Here is a 23,166-nt window from a genome sequence, read left to right on the forward strand (position 1 = left end):
CTCGGTTCTTGCAACAATTACCCATACACGAAACTCTACGGTGTTGAAGATACGTGAAACTGTATAGTACACTCTACACATACCTATATACGTTTGCTTGAACGTAACGGATAACGTAACGTCTTGTCGTTGGCGTCACGGTCTGTCTGATTTAGGGGCGGCTCTTCGTCCCCGCGTCATTCGCTCGACTCTTGATTTGCAGAGTGAAACGATACGTTCGGACAAAGGTATCGGGACGCGGGTATTGTCAAGTTAAAAATAATCCTATAAATGTCTCATAGAAACCTGTATCTTATTATGCTTCATTTCCTGTGATGAAAGATTCCCATTGATATGGATTACATTTTTGTTTTTTTTTATCCTTTTTCTTATTTCTTTGCGCAATAGATATTTCACTGATGTTTATAATTTGTGTGAGAAAATTGATTTGGGTTAGCGATAAACGGTTTTTCGATTTAAAAAAGAATAGCTATTGTTTGTTGCCGAATTTCAGCGTCCCATATCAGAGTTCTGCGTAGGTCAACGTTATACAATCGTAAAAGTTTCAGTTTACGTAGACACTGTTTTTTACGACTTCGCATAAGATGTCACATCCTGCAAATGGATTATCCGAAAGGAAGGAAGTTTCTTTTCGGCAGTAGTGTTTTCGGCGTTGATAATTGTTAGCAAACGGAACCACGGAACAAAAATTAACACCCGTCTGCGTCAATTGCAAATTCATTATCCACTATTGGTACTCTCGCAGAGTCAATCCAATTCAAACGCAGAACTTTGACAATGATCGATCAAGCCAACAGCTTCGAATTATTCATCCGATCATCCGTACAGACAATTTTGCGGGCAAATATTGAGTACATAGTAAATAAAGAGCTTAGCTATAAAATATTTCCGTATAAGGTGTGCGTGGTGACATGAGGAAAGGGAAAACACATCCGAAGGTAAACCCGACTGGTGTTAAGGTGATTGCTTTCTGATTTCAGGATCCATTATGTTCCACGTGAGGCGTAGACCAGCGGATTACGTGCCGAGGAAGCGTAAGAAGAAACCAGCGGGTAAATGGAGCGACCTGGACCATCGGTACGAGGACGAGCGTCTTCCCTTCCTTCTGGAATTGAATCCGGACGGAACGGAAATACCGAGCGGCGGCGGTGTGCGACACCGTCTTCAGCCAAACGTAACGGAAGTTGGATCCGAGCGACCGGTCGGACCTCAGGCTGTACAAGCTCAGACCTTGACCCTTGCTGGACCGACGGTGATGCCAAGGCATTGCGTGATCGCTTTCACGGAGAACATTGTCACGCTCACCCCGTGTTCCAGGGACGCTCACACATACGTCAATAACCAGAGGATATATCAGACCACCATACTCCAGGTTTGTACTTCCGCTCAATCTTTTCCTGCCTCTTCTTTCTTTTTTACTTTTTTTCTTTTATCGTATACACCCGTCTTTTGATTCAAGTTCTGGAACACGGAATAGAAGGGGAAATTGTACCGGTACTTTTACGTAAAAAAAATAAAATAAAATAAAATAAAATAAAATAAATAAGTAATAAAAAGAAAAAAGCGCGCGTATTTCGTCGCTGTGGCAACTTTTTACGCATCGACGTTCCGATAGGGTTGCGAAGTTTAACGATAATATACCTACTTGAGAGATATCCAGTTACGGATGTACCGACTAATGTATATGGTGAGCTGCACGCGAAAACTGGATGATTGACTGGCGTACGACGCATTACGTTGTACTAAGCCGGTAAGGTAAACCCTTGACGAAATTTCTGTAGTTGAGAATGACGCGTTAGCTAAATTATTGACCCGAACTAATTTAGCTAGTAAGACAATAGGTTGTTAAATGAATAACAATTGGCTTGGGGCGCGTAGGAGAAGGCATAAGAGGTAAATATTTAATCAGAGAACGTGTGGATTTGCGTATTACGCGAAACTACGTACGTGCATACGTGAATAGCCAAGAGGGCGAACAGTCGTCATGAATATTCGTTTCGATCCTAGATAATACGATTACAAATAATTAAGGCATAAATTTTCGACGAGTCGAGATCTTTCCTCACGAGCCTGCATGGCGTAAAATTTCTCGTTTCACGTGTTTTTCAGAATGGCGCAATAATCAAATTTGGCAGGATGCACACCTTCAGGTTCATTGATCCGGTTCCTGAAGATCGGATACGACAGAGACACGACTCGAACAGACAACTGGATTACTCCTACGACAGGTAAGCCGCTTTATCCCCCTGCAGCTGAGTATCCCGCAACTCTGATTAGTAATTTGAAAGCCTGACGTAAAATCGATGTTGTTTAAAACGTTAAGATCTCCTTGCTTGTTCATACTTATTCAAACTTCCTTGTAACGAGACTCTGCTTAAGCCTCGAAGATCGCCTCAGAAAATTCTGTCGTACATACCATGTATACGTTAGCAAAAACTGAATTATCGTTTTAACGAGAGAGAAAAAAAAAATAAAAAAAATATAAAAAAAAATATAAAAAAAAAAAAAACGAAAACAACGTTCGCTCCCTAATTTCTGCCCGGACCTGTTCATTCGACAGATGGTCGATTGCTACGACGAATGTACAGGTGCGGGCCGCTGGTTGTTGGAACGCTAATGGCAGGTGGGATGACAAAGTCGAGTGGAACGAAGCCGCATCGCTTTCCCACGAGTCAATCGGCTATTTTTGGGATTTTATTATCGGCTTTACACCGCGATCGGTACTTATCAGCACTTACTAGAGTTTCGATATACCAGGCGATCTTCCCGAGCTGCCGATAAGCGATATTTTTTCAACTCTGTTGGGGGGAAAAATCGTGACTCCAGAGTCGGGAAGCTTGTGAGTTTGAATCGAACGACCCAACGTACGGATAGATGGATTTAATGTCCGAATAGAACCTGGGCCAGTTTCGTTTAAGGGTTTGATATGTTAGTTTATCCTTATTTTATTCACGCCTGCGTCGTTATTAATCTTGTTGTTGTTGTTGTTGTTATTATTATGTGTATTGTTATTTTCCTTGTATTTTCACCATCATGCACGTTGCTACTCCGCGCACATCATCGCCCTGTGTAGACGTTCGCCAGACACCACAAGTCAGGAAGTCAATTCCGAAAAATATAGATCGGGATCAGGGACCCCAAACGGTGGGGGTGGCTCGAATCCACCTAGCCCGACTAAATCTGCAGCTGCAACCGCAAGAAGTCCCACGCAAAATGCACACACGCCAGAAGCCACGCACAATTACGAAACCACCTTTGATCTCGACGGTAATGTCGAGACGGCGAGTCTCACTAGCAGTCGAGATGGAAACAGGTAAGGAGTTCCCATGCGTAGATCCAGGCGATCATTTATCACACCCTTATTTCACTCTGCGGGTACGAGATAAGAACATCGCGTTTCGAACCATCGAAATTGTTCTTCGTCCTCTGCGTCCGACGGGCGATCAAAATTCATGCGAAAATATTGGTCGTATAATATGTATATAATTATACAGATTTGACTGTATGTTTGACAAAAAAAAAAAAGTCTAACGAAATATAAATTATATGCTACCTCATGCGAGACGTGCAAAAAGCTTGAATCTCTATTCAAATAATTTGTTAGTCGAATAATTGTTAGCCAAATTTATTTTAGAGAATCAATTTACCGCGAAGTGATGTACTTAGGTTGTATGAAATCATGTGTTACCGATACGAAAGTTACACACCCAGTTCGGATTGAGTGCTACGGAGAAATGATGATCACCGTATTCAACTCCGGTTTTTTTCAAACACTTTATACACTGTTCGGGAAAATTAAAGTTCTAAGCTTCTATTTTTGAACCGTAATTTTCAATTTCCCATGCACCTTCATGAATCTGTGAAAAGCAGTTATCCTTTTATCCAGATAATTATCGTTGAATAGGAAATAACAGACAAAAAAGATGACGCGATTAAAAATTTTCAGAATTAACATTTAATTCATTTGAATACTTCTACCTAAACGATTATCAGACGGCTGTATTCATCATGCACGTAGTGGAGTAATTAACAACTCGTGAATAGCGATTTTGTACGATAAACTCGTAGGTCACGGTATTATTATGCTTAATTGTTTTAGCGTAGTATTTGCATATAGCGCCAGAAATGTTCCTTGCATTTGTATCGTTCATGTACATAATTTGTTGTATCTATTAATTCACAGTTTTGTATTACATTATTAATTGAATGGTCCGTATTGTACTGTTGATTCGTTCAAGAGATTGGAATATAATTTCCTTTTCATGAATATATTGGTGCCTAGTAAATTGGTAATAAATGTGAAATATCTGCGGAACAATAACGAAGTTATATCATATATTTTTACACCCAAACTTTGAATCAAAACGAATTGAAAATAATAAATTATGCTTGAGAATGTTCATTTGTTTTCATCCGAATTCTCTGGAAAGATAATTAAACTAATATAATCCATTTTCGTCTACCACATATTCACGTATGTTAAAATTTTTTATTTTCTCAGTAGATCATGCATGTAGCCACGCAATGTGCGGTATTATGCAATGTATGTTGATATATCATTAAAATGTCGAAGATTAAACAAAGCATGTGTATAGTCGACCGTATTATTCAATTATACATCAAACTATTATCCTCGTTAACGTAATTAAATAAAAACTTTTCCATAGTATGTAATAGCCAAAACAAAATCTAACGTCACGTAAAGCTGGTTCACGTTGAAACACGCTTATTGATGATCAAATCAGGATTAATTGCAACTGTAGCGGACTGCAGCTTCAGTATTATCTCTTTGTTCACAGGCTATCACAATACGATCGACATCCTAGAGGTACAGATCCAATTTTGCCGGCTGTATTGGAATTCCTTGAAGAAACTGAGGAAGCGTTTCTTCACGCAGTTATTACCGACGTCGAACCATCCGCTCCACAGTTTAAATTGGCCCCGACTTACACTTTGTACCTAGCTGCTAGATACCGGGCTAGCACTCATTACAGACCAGAGTTACAACCCACGGAAAGAGCTCACAGACTAACAGTCATGCTCGCAAATGTGGCTACTATGATTCAACGGGTGATCAAGGTGAGAAAGCAAGGCAGCGAACAATCGCACGTTGTCAAATTGTTCATTTTAATGATCATAAAATCTGTATTGACTCAGTAATAAATATGGCAATGAAGATTAAATTGATGAAATCCATTACACACGTGATATTTTATTCAAGGAACGATACATGGACGCCTCATCCTTAGCTCTGTGGCTTGCCAATGGTTCTGAGCTCTTGCATATGCTCAAGAGCGACAGACACGTTGGGGCCTTTTCAACCCGAGCTCAAGACATATTGGCGGATGCTGTACACAGGGCTTTTGCATCTCTCGTGCAATGCGTATCGCTGGAACTTGCCCCAGCAATGTCACAATTTATGGCAGATGCCGATGAACCAGCGAAGGAAGCAGGAGTCATGCAAATATTTTCGAATACGATGGCACTGCTCAGACGTTGTCGGGTCAATGCTGCACTGACCATTCAACTCTTCAGCCATTTATTTCACGCTATAAATGCAACTGCGTTTAACGCTCTTGTTTCGAATGGAAACTTGTGCGTTAGATGGTTCGGACGTCGATTAAAAGCCAGATTGAACGCTCTGGAGACCTGGGCTGATAGGCAAGGTCTGGATTTAGCTAGTCAATGTCATCTGGCCACCATCATGCAAGCTACACACCTCCTTCAGGCGCCCAAATACAATGCGGACGATCTGGCGATTTTAAGTTCAAATTGCTTCAAACTTAACTCATTACAAGTTAGAGCCTTGCTTCAGAAGTATCAATCTGCAGCTGACGAGCCAAGATTACCGGCGGAATTAATTGAAAATGTTGTACGAGTGAGTATTGGCTTTCATCGTAACTAAATCTCGATATTGCTCTGAATCATTGACAACTTATTGCTGACAATTAACCCAGTACAACTGCTATAAATTCAGATATGGAAGTTGAAGCATATGTGAATGCATAAGTTTTCTTCGTGATTTAGCATAAATTATGTTAAACATTGTTTATATTTAATCTGCTATTAAGGTGGCTGAAAGTGTGGCAGATGAACTAGCTCGTGCTGATGGACGGGAAATCCGTTTGGAAGAAGAACCGACATTAGCTTTAGCTCTGCTACTACCGGAGGATGGCTACAGCTGCGAAGTGATTAGAGGAGTACCACCAGGCTTGGCGGAATTCCTTGCACCATTGCAGAGAGATGGCTTGTGCAGAATGGCTCCACAGCCTACAAGTAGCGGATATTGGACTATCTACATGATCGACCACCATAACAATGTAATAATTTGCACAATGCCGTAAAATTCATAGTGTATCAGTTTGGAATTCGGTTATTACGAATTGCTATCTGGTTCAAAGCTGGACATATTTCTAAAGATAGAATAATCGTCTTCCGATCATCAAGTTGATACACGCTTAATTTTAGCTAAAAATTCATTCGCCCGACATTGAGAAACACTTTCTAACTAGAAGTGTATTTTTTTTAGCCTCGGAGCCCGAGCGCCATGAGTAACAGGTCTGGCGGTTACTCGGGTCATTCTGGGCAAGCATCGAGTCAAAACCAGCCTGAAATTCAAGTAATAAAATTGCACAAGTCCACCAATGGCATGGGACTCAGCATAGTTGCTGCTAAGGTATGCCGTAAAATACACTGCATGTTCAAAGTGAAGATGAGTTTACGTTAATAAAACTCGTGGTTCTTACTTGGATTAAGTCAATCTGACATTACGTCAACAAAGATTTCTTGAGCTAACTGAAAATACTACAATTTTCATCATTACTTCGGCTAAATAAAAACTGATTTTCACTTCGCACTGGTATGATAGAAACACGTTTTCCCATGAAATCACTGGACTGTAAACACTTCAACAGCTGCTCCACTAGACATCAAATTTTTGAGAGTACATTTCCTGTTGAATAATCTTCTTTTTCTGTAGAAGTAGTTTCTTTCTAGTATATAACTTTTTACTTTAATTTTCTACCATTTGGTTCCAGGGATCTGGCCAGGAAAGGTTGGGCATTTACATCAAGAGTGTGGTAGCAGGAGGAGCTGCTGATGCTGTAAGTTCACCTACATACATATCTTTATACAGAATTGTATACACTTTTTTGAACGATAGGAGACTAAAGATCGTACCAAATTTGACATTGTCTCCTTGATTTCATTTCACTATGTATCCAAACGAATATCAAATTTATTGTTCACGTCATGTTTTCAGGATGGTAGATTAACTGCAGGAGATCAATTATTGAAAGTAGATGGACAGAGTTTGGTCGGTATTACTCAAGAAAAGTAAGTTGTTACTTCGTATTTATATATCTTACTATTGTTTATTAATCACACCGTAAATAGAATTAATTGCTCTGATGTTTATAAAGACTGTAATTAATTAATGATATGAAACACGTAAAGCGAACATAAACGCGATAATTGCGCTTCATGTAGTTCGGAGTACTAGAGATTATTACTGCGCCTATCTTTCTATTTGAAAATACCTGTCCAGAGCAAATTGAGCTAATAGAAAACAATCACCAAACTCTTCTAGTGCAGCAAAATAATTTTTCATGTAAATAATTGACTTTTAAAATTTTTGTTCAAGGAATATGAGAAAAGTAATATAGATTCATACTTTTACAGAGCTGCTGAATATCTTGTTCGTACGGGTCCGATAGTCACTTTGGAGGTGGCTAAACAAGGTGCAATATATCACGGATTGGCTACTTTGTTATCGCAACAGTCCCCTGTCACAACCAGAGGTGAACATAAGAAAAATTTGCTATCTTTACAAAAAAATTTAACCCGTTCAGTTAGGATTCCATCTTACAAGATTATGATTTTCTAAATAAAACGGTCGCGTAAATGTATATCAGAAAACCCGAGGAACTGCTTCATTGCTTGCCAGATTAAATTGGCTTCAAAATTTGCTTACTATTGTATGTCAGAGATCATTCATAATCATTTTTTCATGCAAAGTGTACGTCTTAAATGCATTCATCATGCCGAAGGAAATTATTTTTCTTTCTTGCATAATTTCATTGGGTTTGCAGATGGTTATAAACAATGGTTCACAGATCTTTTATATTTGTGGTATTAGATCGTGTTTGGCAAAATTGGCTAATTGCTCAGTATTATTGTAATCGTATTATACTACGTGTTTATGAATTATTTCTATTTGTAGTATTCTACTTGAATACACTACGAGCTAAATTCGATACATCCTTTTTGAAATAAATAAGATTCAGCGATTGAACAATTTTGTCTCTATGCCATGTATATAACTTACATTTTACTTGTCAGCTCTTATTTTCTTGTTTCTATCTAATATCAATCTATAATTGCATCATCTCTTTGTATACATCAGGAACAAATATCTTTATCGCTATTCTGTTTCTATGCATATTTCGTTCTCATTTTGGGCTTGACTAACGCTTAACTAACAATTTTTCCAAGCAGCGCATAAGACCAGACCAAAGTCGGAGCACTTAGAGCCCCCAAGAATACCAGACAAGGCTCCCCAACCCTCCACGTCGCACTCGATGGGCAATCTTTTATCTGTACCAAAGCAATCGGCATACCAAGAACACTTGGTCGATTGGGAGGCGGACTATATTCAACCAGGTGCGACAGTAACCCAGAACCAATTACCTAGGATGCAGTACTTTAATCGATTTCAATACCCTAATCAAGCTACTTCGCAAAAGCTAACTATAGGACTACAGAATTTAGAATCCCAGTCGCAGCAAAATTTTTGTCTAATGTCACAGAACAGGACCTTGTTACGTCAGAATGTCAATCCTCAGTCAAATTTAGCGATGTGCCCAATTGACGAATTGCCCGTCGATGAAGAGTACAATCGGTCTGAACGACGATGGGTTGATAAGAGACAAATTCCTATTATTCAAGAACCGAGTCAAATGTTCCTGACTATTCCGAGCCACATAGATCGTTATCCTGCGTATCCTATGAGGAAAAAAATTCAACCGCAAAATCCAGTTATTCCTCAATATGGTTATTACAATAATGACAAGACTGAATTAATATTTCCTACTAAAAATCAATCACAGGATAATCTGTATTCGTCAGAAAACGACGCAACAGGTATCAAGAGTGAAAAAATAAACCAAAGAACCATTTCATTGGACAGCGAGCCTTCAATACCGTATATTGACCAATCTGACGAAGGCTTAGAATTATCCAGTCAGTCCCAGGAAAGCGTATTTTCCGATAGTCAGTTAGACGACGGCAATAATGATTTCAAGCATCACAGTATTCCGTGCAAATCAAAAGATTGCAGTAATTTACACATAAACTTATCAACCGACCACTATAAAGAGAAGACTTGCTCAAAGTCATTTTTACACACTGACAATTGCTCTGTGACAGAAAATTTTAATCTAGATAATAAGACACTAAAGAAACCAATCGAGATATCGCAAAAAAATCCGATCAAATCAGGAGGCAGATCTCATTCGCTTTCAAAAAATATTGAACTAGGTTCAAATAAAAATCAACTTATCGAATATTGCTCCTGTAACAAGTTGAATTCATCAAAGCGTTCACATTCGGTACCTGGGACAAATGCAGAAGTAATTACAGCATCAATCGAGGTGAAACATATACCTACTACTGGTGATAATAAAGTCGATTTTGAAACTGTTGACTCAAGTGAAATGCAGAATAGCAGTACAACCTCAGACTCTACAGATAATGGTGAAAATATTGAAATTCCAGAAGAAAATGCTTTATCAACTCCTCAGATGCATACAATAATGCCTGAACTGAATCTCGATCTGAGCGGACTAAACAGTGACGTTTCTAGCGAAGATTCAAATGCTAGCAAATGTTGGAAATCTCCAGAAGAGGTTCGTTTGGGTTGTGGACGAGTTGCGGCATTGGCTAAGCATTTTTCAAAACTTGGCGATGCTGGAATTATCAAGTTTAAATCAAAGCATTTAATTGGCTCGAGACAATTCTCATCCGAGCCTGATATCGCGTCGCCACGAAGTCCGGAAATTACAGTTAGAAAAAATTCAAGCTATAAACAATTCAAATCGGAAGCAGATCTACTTATGCAAGATAAATTTGTTTCAACTACACGTGAGAAGGAATGGAGTATGATTCTACTAGACATTCAAGCCAAAGATGAATCCAACAATAACAAATGTGCAAACTGCAATGGCACAGTTGAAAACCAGTCAGAGAAAACGAATAAAAAGCATTTGAGTGGGATAAGCGAAACCGAATTGTGTGTTGCGGCAAAAATTAGTGATGATAGAACGATGATAGACGATGATGATGATTCGCCAGGCGAATTGAAGAAGAGTGATTCAAAGTTATCACTAGCTGAACAACAAGAGATAATACAACAACTCAAGGAATTTTCAAATCTAGATAATATCGATGCTCCCTTATTCATACCAGAATGTATAAAAATTCATGAGATAGAAATCGAAGCTGATAACAAAACTGAAGATTCTGAAAAGTGTGTAACAACAGAATCGAATACGAACAGCAGTTACAATAGCAATGAAAATGCTGTAAAGTGTCCAAATTTTGGAATGATCAATACTTCACATACCCAATATTGCGGGAAATGTCCTATTCCCACGGTTTTGAGTACATTAAATATATCACCAGGTTTTGAATTATCGAAACGAATTAATAAACTCGAGAAATACTGGTCACTGAAAGACCTGGTCTCACCGTCAAGCTTTGAGCCATATATGGCTGAACACATGGACAATTCGCCAAAGTATTTCGTATTCCCTAGTTGTTCAAGGGTAGTCTCAGCACCAGAAATTCTAAACGAAAATCTTACATTCTTTCACATTCAACCACTATTATCCAAGTTTGGAAGTGAGATTATTACAAATGAAAGTAGCTCCGTATCTATTACTGAAGAAAATTTACACGAACAACGCTATATCGTTAAAAGTAACTCACCAAAGTCCAAGAGCTTGGATAATTTGTGTGAAAAGCAAATCATGCACAAAGACTATGAAAATCTGCAAAAAAATTTGGTGACCCATAAGTGTGAACGAACAACAAAATTTCCAGAGTCATTTATAAGAACCAGAAAGAAATCAAAAAGCTCTGATGAATTAGCTATGCATTCTGACAGCTCAAACGTGTCTGCATCATCTTTGAGCAAGCCATTAGTTTCTCAAAGCTGTGGAAATATTTCCAGTCGCCTGACAAATAAGAATTTTCACAATGATGATGAAATAAAGAGTTTTCATACCGTTTCTCAATTAAAGAAAAGTCCGGTAAAAGTAACTCTGAAGCCCAAGCTGGCGAGAAATTATGATGCCCCTCTTCAGACCAGCTCAAATGCAATCGTTAAGCGCCATTGTACCAAAGTTCAAAAGCCAATACGAAAGAAAACTTTAATTATTAGAAAAAAATGTAAAAGTGATTTAGACATTTCTGAACAAAAACCGACACCCAGATTTGAAAGAGGAGATTGGATTTTTCGAGAGTTTCCACCGCTGGATAGTGTATTAGAAACGCGTAAGCCGGCAGATACTATTTTCGATGTGTTTTGACAGTCACACTGCCTGGTTCAGTTGAATACTTTATTTTATAAAAATTTCACATTGAACTAGCATTCAATCCAACACTTAATTACCCTTCATTTTTATTATTTGTCGAAACGAGAAAAAATTTGAATAATGCACTACATTGCAATATTTTACTTGCTTAGGAATGCAACACTAAACCCTAGATGTACATTAAACTGTGCAAAACTTCCACCCCATCACTAGATATAAATAACAGAGACCAAAACAGAGTGTTCAACGGTACATGTAATGTTCTTATATCAGTTTAAAACCACAGTTTTGGCTGGTATCGTTTATATCCCATCTATTTAGTACTGCAAAGTGTCTGTTCATTCCCATTTTTTATGTGGTCACCACAGATCAGTCGTTTTTGTCATTTAATCCATTATGTGTCTTTACTTGGAACATGTATAATAATAACATATTTTTTCAATTAGTTTAGATTGCGATATTTTTGCCTGGGAACTTATTATTATTTTTCCCATAGCCTTATAAATTACTAAACAAATCTGCTTCTCTGCAATATCTTTACATTTTCATTAGCTTATTCATATTTATTAAAACCGTATACATACATACAACCGTTACTCAAATAAATTCACATCTCGAATTAAAATTAGGATAGTTCAAATTATTTCCTTACTGACAATTTATGTATGGGTCAGTCGAGTCGGGTTAAATCAGTTCCAATTCGGAGTTGTGGCTTTATTTGAATCAATCAATACGTTATATCTTATATTATCTTTTGCAAATTCAATTAATAGCATAATAGAATGAAGCATGCGAGCACGTTTCGTTTAGTACTTATGCAGCTTTCAGCACATTAGAGCATTAACCAATTGCATCTTTCTGCATCTTGTGCTATCACAGGGCCCCGCCGCATGAGCGAGCGTGATCTACCGTCACGACTTGGACACGATGCTACCCCCCAACAAATTCATAGCAGCAAGTCTGTCCCAGCCCTGCATAGTAAGTAATACATATCCCAATGAATTGAGTACTGTTTTATCCAGAAAAAGGCGTTTATTTTATCTCGGCTCATTCATTTTGTACAATTCACGCTTTTCATTACACCACTTTTATCAAAACCAAGTTTTGCTACATGTAGTCCTGATTTGAATATCCGACATTCCAATATATTCAATTTTCCCAGATGTAGGAACAGAGGGAAAACAGCAACATGAAATTTTCAATCCGGGATATAGTCGAGCATCTTCTAGTAATAGCGTTACCCCTCCAGCACAACCTCCTCCGATGCCAGCAATGAACGGAGCAACCACATTACGTTCTCGGTAAGTATAACATATTGTGTAAAGCTCAGGCAATTTATCATATTTGAAAAAATTGAATCCAATATGAATACCAGAATCATTTATGCAGATAATAAAACCGTAATCAATTCACTAGACGACTTATTTAAAAGTAACCAAATAACTACTAATAACTGGTTTGTGGGAAAATAAACTTTTTCATATTAATCCTTTCACGTATAACAAAAAAATTTGAAGTATCATTATGAAGTATAATAAACTGCTACACCTACTTACAGATCAAGTCATAGTTTACATGACCCAATGCGCGCAGGAACTTTGCCACCTACAGGTTTAGTCAGCCGGCAACAATCATCTCCTAATCTGAATCCAAGCCAAGCACATACTATTCCTCCAAATAGTAATTCACAAAATAACGAAGCAGAAAGATTTTATCAAAATTTGAGCGTGTACAGAAATCAAGATCCAGGAATGAAACAACAGCCTAGTCCGCCACAGCCGTTGGACGATCGGTCAGTCTTCCCACGTTACCAGTCTCAATAGTTACTGTTGAACAATTTCGTATCGTTCTCACTGAATTTGTCTTTGTTCGTATCATGTTTCATAAAACTGTTTGTCATTTGAAAAAATTAGGATCTTCGTGCACAAAAATTTAGTAAGAGGTCCATACTGTATACTGAACAGAATTTGTGCAAAAATTAATAGCAGGTTGTCTGAGTAATATTTACAGTTGTATTCCAATTGGTGAAAAATTTTTTCATTTAATGACATACCATACATGTTGACCTTCGTTTATCAGTTTACCAACAATATGGAACTTATTACTTTCAGAAGCCCTTTGCATACGCAAAAAAGTTTAAGAGGTTCTCAGAACTCTCTAAACCGACCAGCAACCGATGCAAGCCAAGGCAGAGATCGACCAATATCTGCATACATTCCGCAAGGTCAGCAACAGAATTACCCTGGCAATCAACTGCAGCAACAAGGCGCTCCTCCAAGATCCCAATCGTCTCGTGACATAATCCGTCAAGAAGCCAAACTTCAAGAGATGCAAGAAGAAGTTAGGAGACGTGAATTGCGAGGAGCTGGACCTATCCCTACACAATACCGCCAAAATGTTTACAATGTTCGACCATTGACTGGGGTTCAAGTACCAAACTCTACTAGACCATCACGACCGATCGGTTCTACTCCTAATTTGGGCCCGACTTCTCCGACATACAATACGAGGCAAAGTGCACAGCATTTTAATTACCCAGATGGACAGTATGGGCAGTACGGTCAATTCAGTAAACCCCAACAGCCTTACGGACAATACGGCACCGCACCTAAAGTAAAGAACGATTCAGTTCGTGGCGGTAATGGCCTGGTAATGGACCCCAGGCAGTTGGGACTGCAGGATCCAAATCGCCAATTTCCTAGTGCTCAAAATAGCCCACAGTATTCCAACGGATCAACGGATCCTAGAAATGGTCAATATCAAGGAGAACAGATCACAAATAGAATGCAAAACGGAGATGGAAATATTCAAGGGAATGTTGAAAACATTCTGATGAGATCTCACTTACCTGAAGATGCTTACAGAGAAAGCCCCCCTCCACCACCGCCAAATACTTCGACACATCCATTGTACAGTAAACAGCCTGACTCTAGGTAAAACGCCTTATCAATATAAAAAAAAAATAAAAATTTCGTTAGCCACTTTCCAGACGTGCTTCTTTGGCAGCACACTTATGGTATTTTTTTTTATCTCATCTGCAGGTACACCGCAAGTATGGGTGAACCTCCCAGAGGCAGTTTTTATCCCGCAACTGGACCGACGCAACAGCCTCGACAATATCAATATAGTGCGACTAATCCTTGGCAACGTGAAGAAAGAGAAAAAGTGTGTAAATTTAGTATAAAAATATATTGTTAATCTTTAGATCGTAGATGAATGATACTAAAGTTTGTACCTTTTTGAATCATGGTGTTGACAATAACTAATAGAAAATAATTAACATCGGTCTTATTTTCCTTAAAACTGATCAATACTTTTGAACTTTAGGAACAAGCTAGAAGAAGAGAAGCAGCAAGGCAGTGGCGAGATCATCAAATAGCGGAACTAAGTGCATTGCCAAACAGGACGCCGCAGCAAGAAGAGCAGCTTAGAGCTCTTCAGTTGGAACGAGATTTTCAAAGGAGAGCAGAAGAGGCTGCAAATCAGCAAGATGATGATGAGGAAAGTAACGATCTTGAGCAAGAAAGTGCCCAGCGTGTCCAAGGTCTTCTACGAATGGCTGCTGCCCAGGACAGATCGAATCAAGCCAATCAGCAATCAAATTTGACGAGAGGAAATCCAAACAATCAATCGATACGGGGAACTCTATCACCTCAGCCAGTTAGCAGCCAATTGCAATCCACAAACATCCCGACACACACGGCTATAAGTCAACAAGGACCACCTGGAGGCGGCAGCACATATCCTGGACAGAATGATGGATCAGGCACATCCCACTTACAGCAAAACCAAAGTCAACAGAGTACGATGAGTCAAGGACCTATGTCGCCTATGTATGGTTCAACTATGGGCCAGCTTGGAAGTGCTCAGAAGTCGGGCCCCTTAAGCCCTACACAATCGAACGAAGATAGAGACCGAGAACGTAGGATGGAAGAGTTGAAAAGAAAGCAAGCTGAGTTCGATGAAAATCATCGAAAACGCGAGGAAGATATCCGACACCAACAACAGCAACTACAAATGCATCAGCAAATGCAACTGCAACAACAAATATATCAGCAGCAACAACAGCAGCAGCAGCAACAGCAGCAACAACAGCAGCAGCAGCAGCAGCAACAACATCAGTCTAATTTGAGAAGCCAGCATCAACTTCATCCTGGAATGTTGCGTTTGGATAATCTGGTCATTAATGGACCAAGTTCTCCCCCGTGTAAGTATCTCATAAGTACGCCCACAATTTCTTTATCCATGGTCGCCATAATTGATACAGTTGTTCAATTTGGCGTAAACTTTTATAATTACAGCCTCGCAAAACGGGAGTAACGATGCCCCACCCCCACCTGAACGTGGCTCCAGCTACGCAGTGATGTCTCAACAGAGCGCCCTCAGGTCAAACACTTCAACGACGTCAAGTATTGCTGTGAGTAATTCACATCAAACAGCTGCAGTGAAAAGAGTTTCTTTCCACGATCCTAATGCTAACACAGATCCGACACCACGGATTACAAACTCTACTACCAATTCGTCATCTATTACGATGAACACCATTAGAGAGGATCCTAATGTGAGTATCTTACGCCTTGTAAAGATTAAAAATTATGCCTAATATCCATGTATACAAGTTCAACTAGCATTTAAAAATCCAGTCGTACAAAATAAAATTACTGCTGCAGTAATTATTCGATTCGGGTAGATCGCTATTCTGTATTGAAAAATTATTCAATGTCTACCTACTTCCATACCTATGTTGATAAAACACAAAGATGTAGAGTTTAGGACTTGTTTTTATAGGGCAGAAGTAACTATCAAGTATCAATAATAATTGTTTGTAGATAATTCAGCTTTGTGAATATATTGTGAACAATTAAAAAATTAAATATTTTGTCAAAATGCACACGTTGGCAGATATTCGAATAAGGTATACAGTATACACATCTCAAAATTGCAACATTGTACTGTATATATACATCTGTATAATCATCTACAGTAATCATTGCATGATCTCTGTATAATATTGTGATTATGGATTGTACGTTTATGAGGCTCAATCATGTCATCTCATCGATAAGAATATGTTTACATCATCGGCTAAACCATAAAAAAAAAGATATCGTTTTCATTACTGCAGTCATATATACGACGTAGTTTAATCAGTAATCATTTGCAATTTCATCGCTATGCCAGATGCATTTACTGTAAATTCGTTGTGTATTATAAAGATCATTTCGTATATTTTTTTTTAATTAATTTTCATTCCATGAATGTAATAAGTTGATAGATGTTAAATGATGTTAGCGTTTATTTATGTATCATATACCCTGTAAACAAACAGCTTTCATTGAATTTTGTTCACAGAACTTTATAAATGATGCAGAGAATATGTTAGCGTCTCCAAAAACTCCAGAAGGGCCTGGTATATTTCCTGGAGGGACTCCAGGTGTTATAGGAGCTCAGGAAGTTTACAAGTAAGTTATAACTGTGTTTTTTATAAATTTTTCCTTACAGATGGAAAATGAAATCATCGAAGTTGTATGTATTTGCCATGATTCAACGTGATATTTTTATTCAGGGATCCGAGACAGAGACGCTTAGCGGAAAAGCAAAAACAGCAACAAAATTCTCAACTAGGTGCAGTGCCCGAACAGTTGAGTTTCAAAGAAAAAATGAAAATGTTTGCAATGGAAACAGGTGAGGATGGTACGCCGCGTGACAAAGTGAAAATTTCTCGAGCACAACGTGAAATAGACAACATTGGCAGCGCTCTCAGTCCTGGTAATAATAATAGAAGTTAGATCTAAATTTTCGACTATCATGGCAACTTACACTGAAGTAATAAGAAGGTCTGCAATATTTAAACAATATACTTTGAAAGGCTAACTGCAGAATATTGACAATGGATTTCTACAACAAACAGCAAACATATATGCATGAAGTTAGTAAAATTTGAAACACAAAAAGTATTACAGATCTTTTATAATAAACATTTGAAGTGTAGTAAGCATAGTAATTTTAAATATGTTTTATAACTATACATTCGCATTACTTATGAAACATTCATTTCGGACAGGAAGTGTAAAGAATTATTTTGTCGATTTTACAACTATCTATGTTTATACGTTATGTTTTAATTTCGTTTACAACACTAATGATTTTTTATTACGACATGAGATCTATAGAAAAAAACTGCCGATATTCGATTTCGTTCCGTTTTAATGTAAGTACCATGCACAGACAAACTTTACACTTGACCAAGTAAGCCTATTCGCATACACATATTATCACTTCAAATTTTTGTTGCGTAATTCCCAAGTGAAAACGTAAGGTTTGTTCAAGTAATCTACATGCAAGTATTAGTCTTGGATTCTAGTTCTGACAAAAACTATAAAATGCCATACTCTTGGAAAAATCTTCGGTATTTTATTTTATCACGGTTTTCTTTTTTCAACGTTATCGGCAGTTATTTCGTAATGTAAATACGTTGTAGTGTGCGCGGGACAAAACTAAGAGTAGCTTTTGTTATTGTTGAATGTTTATGTTGATGAAGAAGAAAAAAATATATATAAATATTTTTTATTCAGAAAATAAACTAATTGTATAGGTAATATCGTCCCACGACAGCAACCACATCAGCGTGGCAGCTTCTGAGCTGTTGTATAAAAGGTACCTATCAGCATGTACACATTTTTTCCGAGATTAGAATAAGCGACGGAGATTGCCGTTTGTATGATATATTTCTAACGCATTTAATCGTATAATTTTGGTATCTTGTCCACGGAATGATCATCTACATTATTTCTGTTACTAAATCATGATTATATCGTAGCTTACTCAACAGAGGCGGTGTGTAAAAGACTAACAATTCTACTTTGTTGTTAGATATGCTTATTTCACAGTATTGTAATGTTAGGTAAAGAACCCGAAAAAACCAGTGTCGGCGAGTAACGAAATGCGTGTAAAGATTTTAAAGAAGATATTCGAAATGTATCGTACAAACTGGGATGGAACAATAATCAAATTATATAAGAATATAGCACGTAGAAATATAATGTTAAGCCTCTTTATTATACATAATCATGTTGAAATACACAAATTATACAATATTACGAAACTTATGAGTATAAAAAATTAAGTTTCGTGGAGGGATCAGTAAGGGATGTGCTTACTCCAAGCACAGTGCCCGACATTAAGAACAAAGTATAGCAATATTAGTATTTAAATAATAAAAATAATGATTAATAATCCTATTTACCCACAATACTTGTGTTTAGTGGTTGTATGATCAAACACTCACTTCACAAAAACTCCAGAAAGTGACCGCCACATACTTCCGTTTGCGTTATAATTAGCAAATATAATCGACTTACATTCCTTGTAAAAAAAAAAAAAATAAACAGCAATTATGTTTTGAGAATTTTGGTAACTCAAAATCTACGTATGAGGTGATTTGGAACTACTGCTTTTTGACGTTTTTAAAACAAGCATACTTAGTGGTGACGCACCGCGTCCGTTAGCATTGTATTAAAAATGCTTATTTCAATAATGATTTGAATAAATTCATAAAACTGTTGTATGATATGTTAATAATACCCTTATTATAATAGCTATTTCATTTTTTTCAACTCGTTAACAAGTCTAAAATATTGTTGCATAACCTATTGCATCATTGCAAATGGTTTTATAAATATTTGAAAATCTTAGTACGTAGATATATACAGTCTGAAGTATTTATATGTGATATATACGATAGTCCTTCCTTTATAAAAATGGAAGTAATCAAACCTGAACAAATGTTCGTATCTAAATTTCCAAGTCAAACTCCAATGGCATCGGTATTGAGAGCAGTATTTCAGGCCTATCAAATAGTTTTGTAGGATATATACTAACGAAGTAGGCACTCGCAAATCAGTTTAGGCGTCTCTACATGTTAGTGGCACGATTAAATTAGAATAATGATGCTATCGATATTTTTCTCCTATTTATTATTCTTTTTTTCTTCTCTTATTTTAATTCATATCGAATAGTGATATAAAGAGCAGCTTTGTTATTAAATGTTATAAGACGAAAAAATTCAGCCTGAGACTTGATTCAAGTAGCTGACTGAATTTAGTTTGCTGTAAGCCTTATAGATTATAATACTATAGAAACTTAGAAAGCCATACGGTAGTAAGAGAGAAAAAAGAAAAAGAAAAAAAAACGACATTTCCTTTCATATTTCCTGATAATCATAAATCTATATTATACAAGTAACATTATACGCTATGTCCAAGCTGTCGTGTAATAATTAGAAAGATCATGATTTCTAAATAACGTTCAAATGTATTATGAGAAATGAAAATTTAGAAGTGCTCGACAGATAATTATAGTGAAGAGAAGGATAAAACGAACAAAAATGAAAAAAAAAAAAAAAATTGATTGAGAAAACAGTTAACAATTTCCCATTGTTGTGTATAGCAAGCATATATTTGCACTATATTTTGTAACACTGTTTTAATTATTCGATTATATTCGAGTTGATATTCGTTTTTGTAATTCTAAACAACTCTATTATATACGATCATCCGATATTCTATTATATTTTACCTAGATTATTATTGTACTTTTAGAAATCACACTATATTTTTTAATTATTATATTATGTCATTATATTAACGAGATACGATATTGACAGAAAAATAAATAATATCACGTATATTAATTCACTCTCAGTGCAATATTTCTATTTAATATACCTATAACAGTATAACTGAAAAAATAATGGATACGTGGTACTCTAAAAACTGAAATTCCTATTTGTATTCGAAATAATTAGTTCAAATAATGCTATGAGAAACACTGTTTCATGTACTACAGAACTGAGTTTCATTAAAACATTTCTTTCGAATATGAGTCTGCTAAGACAATTCATGATTGTGATAAACGGAAGAATTACGGGTTCCGTTCAGTTGTAGTAACTTTTTTGTTTTTAAGAATGATTTAAAAAATGTTTCGACTACCTGATTGAAAAAGGAATTAATGACTCGAATGAAGTTTGTATCTCACATGTCGTTTGTTATTATAATAAGTAATCCGTACCAGTCATGAAAAGTAAAAAACCAACGCAATCGAATCGGTACGTATCTGTTACGCAACGTAATGTCAACTCTAATACGATTGGCCTAAAAGAACCAAAAAAAAAGATTAATCAATACAGAGTGCCTAAAGGACTGCAACCTCTACTGCCGCAGAGCACACGTAACAGCGAGCAGGCGCAGCGATCAGGCGTAACAGACTAAGTACGGCCTGTCTGCCGTGTTGACGAATCGAAAGCGAGTAGAGACTGTGAGCCGACGGCGACGTCCGATTTCCGAAGCTCATGGTCAATTTACTTACTGCTCAGTACGTCTCAGGTCACGGGTGAGTGAACAGGCATCAGCAACAGTTTAGAATCCCTGCGATCGGACTCTATAACTTTAAATCTTATTCCTAACGAACGAATGCGTTGGCTGTTTAACTATTTCCATAAACAACGATAATAAAAATAATAATAATAATAACAACAGTGAAGTGTGAACTTATAGCCAAGGGTTAGCGGCTTGAAGGCCTGTGTAACGTAGGTCGTTTGGTGATTTCATTTTATTTACGTTTAAATAGACAGGGGAGTAATAAGCACATAATTTCGTTGGTGTATGCTTACAATAGCGTCTTAGTTTGATATTCCTTAACTACCGGTTTTAAATAATCAATAAATAAATAGGTATAATATTACAGAGTGTCAATTATTATCATTCTCTTGATTTCTTCCGTAGTTTTTCTGGTGCTTTGATACAGACGCTCGAGTGATATCTAAAGACAATAATTATTACAGTTACAAGTGATTCAGTTTCAACGCAGCAGATCGTCTACAGCCGGCTCCGAGTGCAGTTGTGAACAAGGTACGTACGTCGGCATATTTGATTTGATATATCTATACATATATACACATTTCATTGTCGCGTCTTCGTCAGTCAAACACTTGCGGATCGATGTACGAATATTTTACACGCACACGTATATGGGCCTCCCCTAGTTTGGAACTCTGCAGTTATGTACATGTGATCCGCATCTATGCTTATACCTATGTATAGTCCTCACCCTACTCAACATTTCCTAGAATCTTCCGCGGTCGGCATAGACATATTTTGCTTAGAACTGAAACTCTGACCATACGGTAGCTGAAGGATATCGCCAATGCACTCGAGGTGGTTTCGAGCCAAATATCTTCAGTCAACAACGAATAAAATAGGGCGGGGTTGAAGGTCCGAATTTGGAAAGTTCCGAAAGGGCCTTACTTCGAATGGTCGGAAACCCGACGGCTCAAGTTTCCAAAAAATTCAAGTTACGGTAGAGCAAAGTTCCAGTAGAGTAAAATTCCGAAAATTAAAATCTACTCGCACATCGGTAGTTTACTCAACGAATGGGTGTAAAAAATCGGGAAAACCTAAAATCAGAACGACCAAGATTCCGAACGTAAAAATATCGAAAATCCAAAACAGAGAAATATCAAAGGAACTTTCGGAACTTCGTCAATTCGGTATTCGGAAAAATGACTAAAATAGCGTACAAAAACTTCGAAAATGCTCTCGGTGCTAGGATTAACGATTATCCGCGTTTCGTGTCGTTCAGTCTCATGACTGTAGGAATTTGTTCACAATCTCGGAGCCTTCCGTCTATAGGACGAATTATACTTCGAATACGAGTATTGAACCTGTTTCCTGCTGCACACTTGGATCCGAATTCAATCTGAGGTACAAACTGGTAATGGCTGTACATTAGGGTGTGCGGGAAAAAAATCCATGTTTTTTTTTTGCTTACATCCGGCATTAGAAGTTAATTTGGGGTAAAAAAAAAAAGATTTCTAAAAGGAGAGTTCAAAACAAAATTATTTCGAACGGCGCATTGCATTTTAAGATTTCCCATAAGAATAACACAGGAAAATATTGAGCCTTCTAAATGTGGTAGTGCAACTTTCCACAAAAAAATCGCATAGAAACGCCTATAAAATATTCGTGTAGAGAATCGAATTCCGTACAAAAAACGTTATACGAAAAATTAGCTCAGAACAACCGTTCAAATGGTATCGCTATCTGAAGTTGGATTGATAGAAAAAAAAATTCAAAAGGCTGTAAAATCGAATTTTCCGCTTTACGAAAAAACTTTTCCGGGGTTTTTTTTTTGTAGGGAATTCGATTCTCTATACGAATATCTTAATGGCGTTTCTGTGCGATTTTTTTTGTGGAAAGTTGCACTACCACATTTAGAAGTCTCAATATTTTCCTGCGTTATTCTTATGGGAAATCTTAAAATGCAATGCGCCGTTCGAAATGATTTTTTTTTTTGAGCTGTCCTTCTAGGAATCTTTTTTTTTACCCCAAATTAACTTCTAATGCCGGATGCAACCTAAAAAAAAAATCGATTTTTTCCCGCACACCCTACTGTACATATTCTCCAGAAATATTCCCGCACTCGCGTGATACACCGTGAAAGAATTCAGGTAATATCATGAAATTTTACACAAGTTCTGGTACAGAGAGAAGTAAATTTGTTGTAATATTTTTGC

General features: G+C 37.2%; 2 protein-coding genes across 14 annotated transcripts in view; both read left to right on the top strand.

The window, feature by feature from the left end:
• cno (adherens junction formation factor afadin) overlaps positions 1 to 20,055 on the top strand; it is a 115,848-nt gene extending 95,793 nt beyond the window's left edge. For 6 of the 13 annotated variants that reach the window (XM_046636639.2, XM_046636636.2, XM_046636638.2 and 3 more), the window contains 20 exons: positions 981 to 1,372; positions 2,110 to 2,228; positions 3,074 to 3,313; positions 4,800 to 5,079; positions 5,222 to 5,878; positions 6,072 to 6,320; positions 6,530 to 6,676; positions 7,038 to 7,103; positions 7,262 to 7,335; positions 7,681 to 7,799; positions 8,497 to 8,661; positions 12,474 to 12,572; positions 12,757 to 12,895; positions 13,153 to 13,386; positions 13,706 to 14,527; positions 14,636 to 14,759; positions 14,922 to 15,801; positions 15,896 to 16,155; positions 16,947 to 17,056; positions 17,161 to 20,055. In XM_046636639.2, the coding sequence (XP_046492595.1) occupies positions 981 to 1,372; positions 2,110 to 2,228; positions 3,074 to 3,313; positions 4,800 to 5,079; positions 5,222 to 5,878; positions 6,072 to 6,320; positions 6,530 to 6,676; positions 7,038 to 7,103; positions 7,262 to 7,335; positions 7,681 to 7,799; positions 8,497 to 8,661; positions 12,474 to 12,572; positions 12,757 to 12,895; positions 13,153 to 13,386; positions 13,706 to 14,527; positions 14,636 to 14,759; positions 14,922 to 15,801; positions 15,896 to 16,155; positions 16,947 to 17,056; positions 17,161 to 17,383 (5,399 nt within the window). In that variant the 3' untranslated portion in view covers positions 17,384 to 20,055. The other 7 variants (XM_046636637.2, XM_046636642.2, XM_046636641.2 and 4 more) reach the window with 7 other exon arrangements.
• A 912-nt stretch (positions 20,056 to 20,967) lies between these two features.
• The window catches only part of LOC124224641 (uncharacterized), a 50,341-nt gene continuing 48,142 nt past the window's right edge, over positions 20,968 to 23,166 (top strand). The window contains exons 1-2 of the mRNA XM_069137665.1: positions 20,968 to 21,180; positions 21,377 to 21,502. The gene's annotated coding sequence lies outside the window, so the exon portion shown is untranslated. The remainder of the gene's footprint in view (positions 21,181 to 21,376; positions 21,503 to 23,166) is intronic.

The sequence above is a fragment of the Neodiprion pinetum genome, chromosome 1, assembly GCF_021155775.2.
Source record: "Neodiprion pinetum isolate iyNeoPine1 chromosome 1, iyNeoPine1.2, whole genome shotgun sequence".
In the NCBI taxonomy this organism is placed as follows: Eukaryota; Metazoa; Arthropoda; class Insecta; order Hymenoptera; family Diprionidae; genus Neodiprion; species Neodiprion pinetum.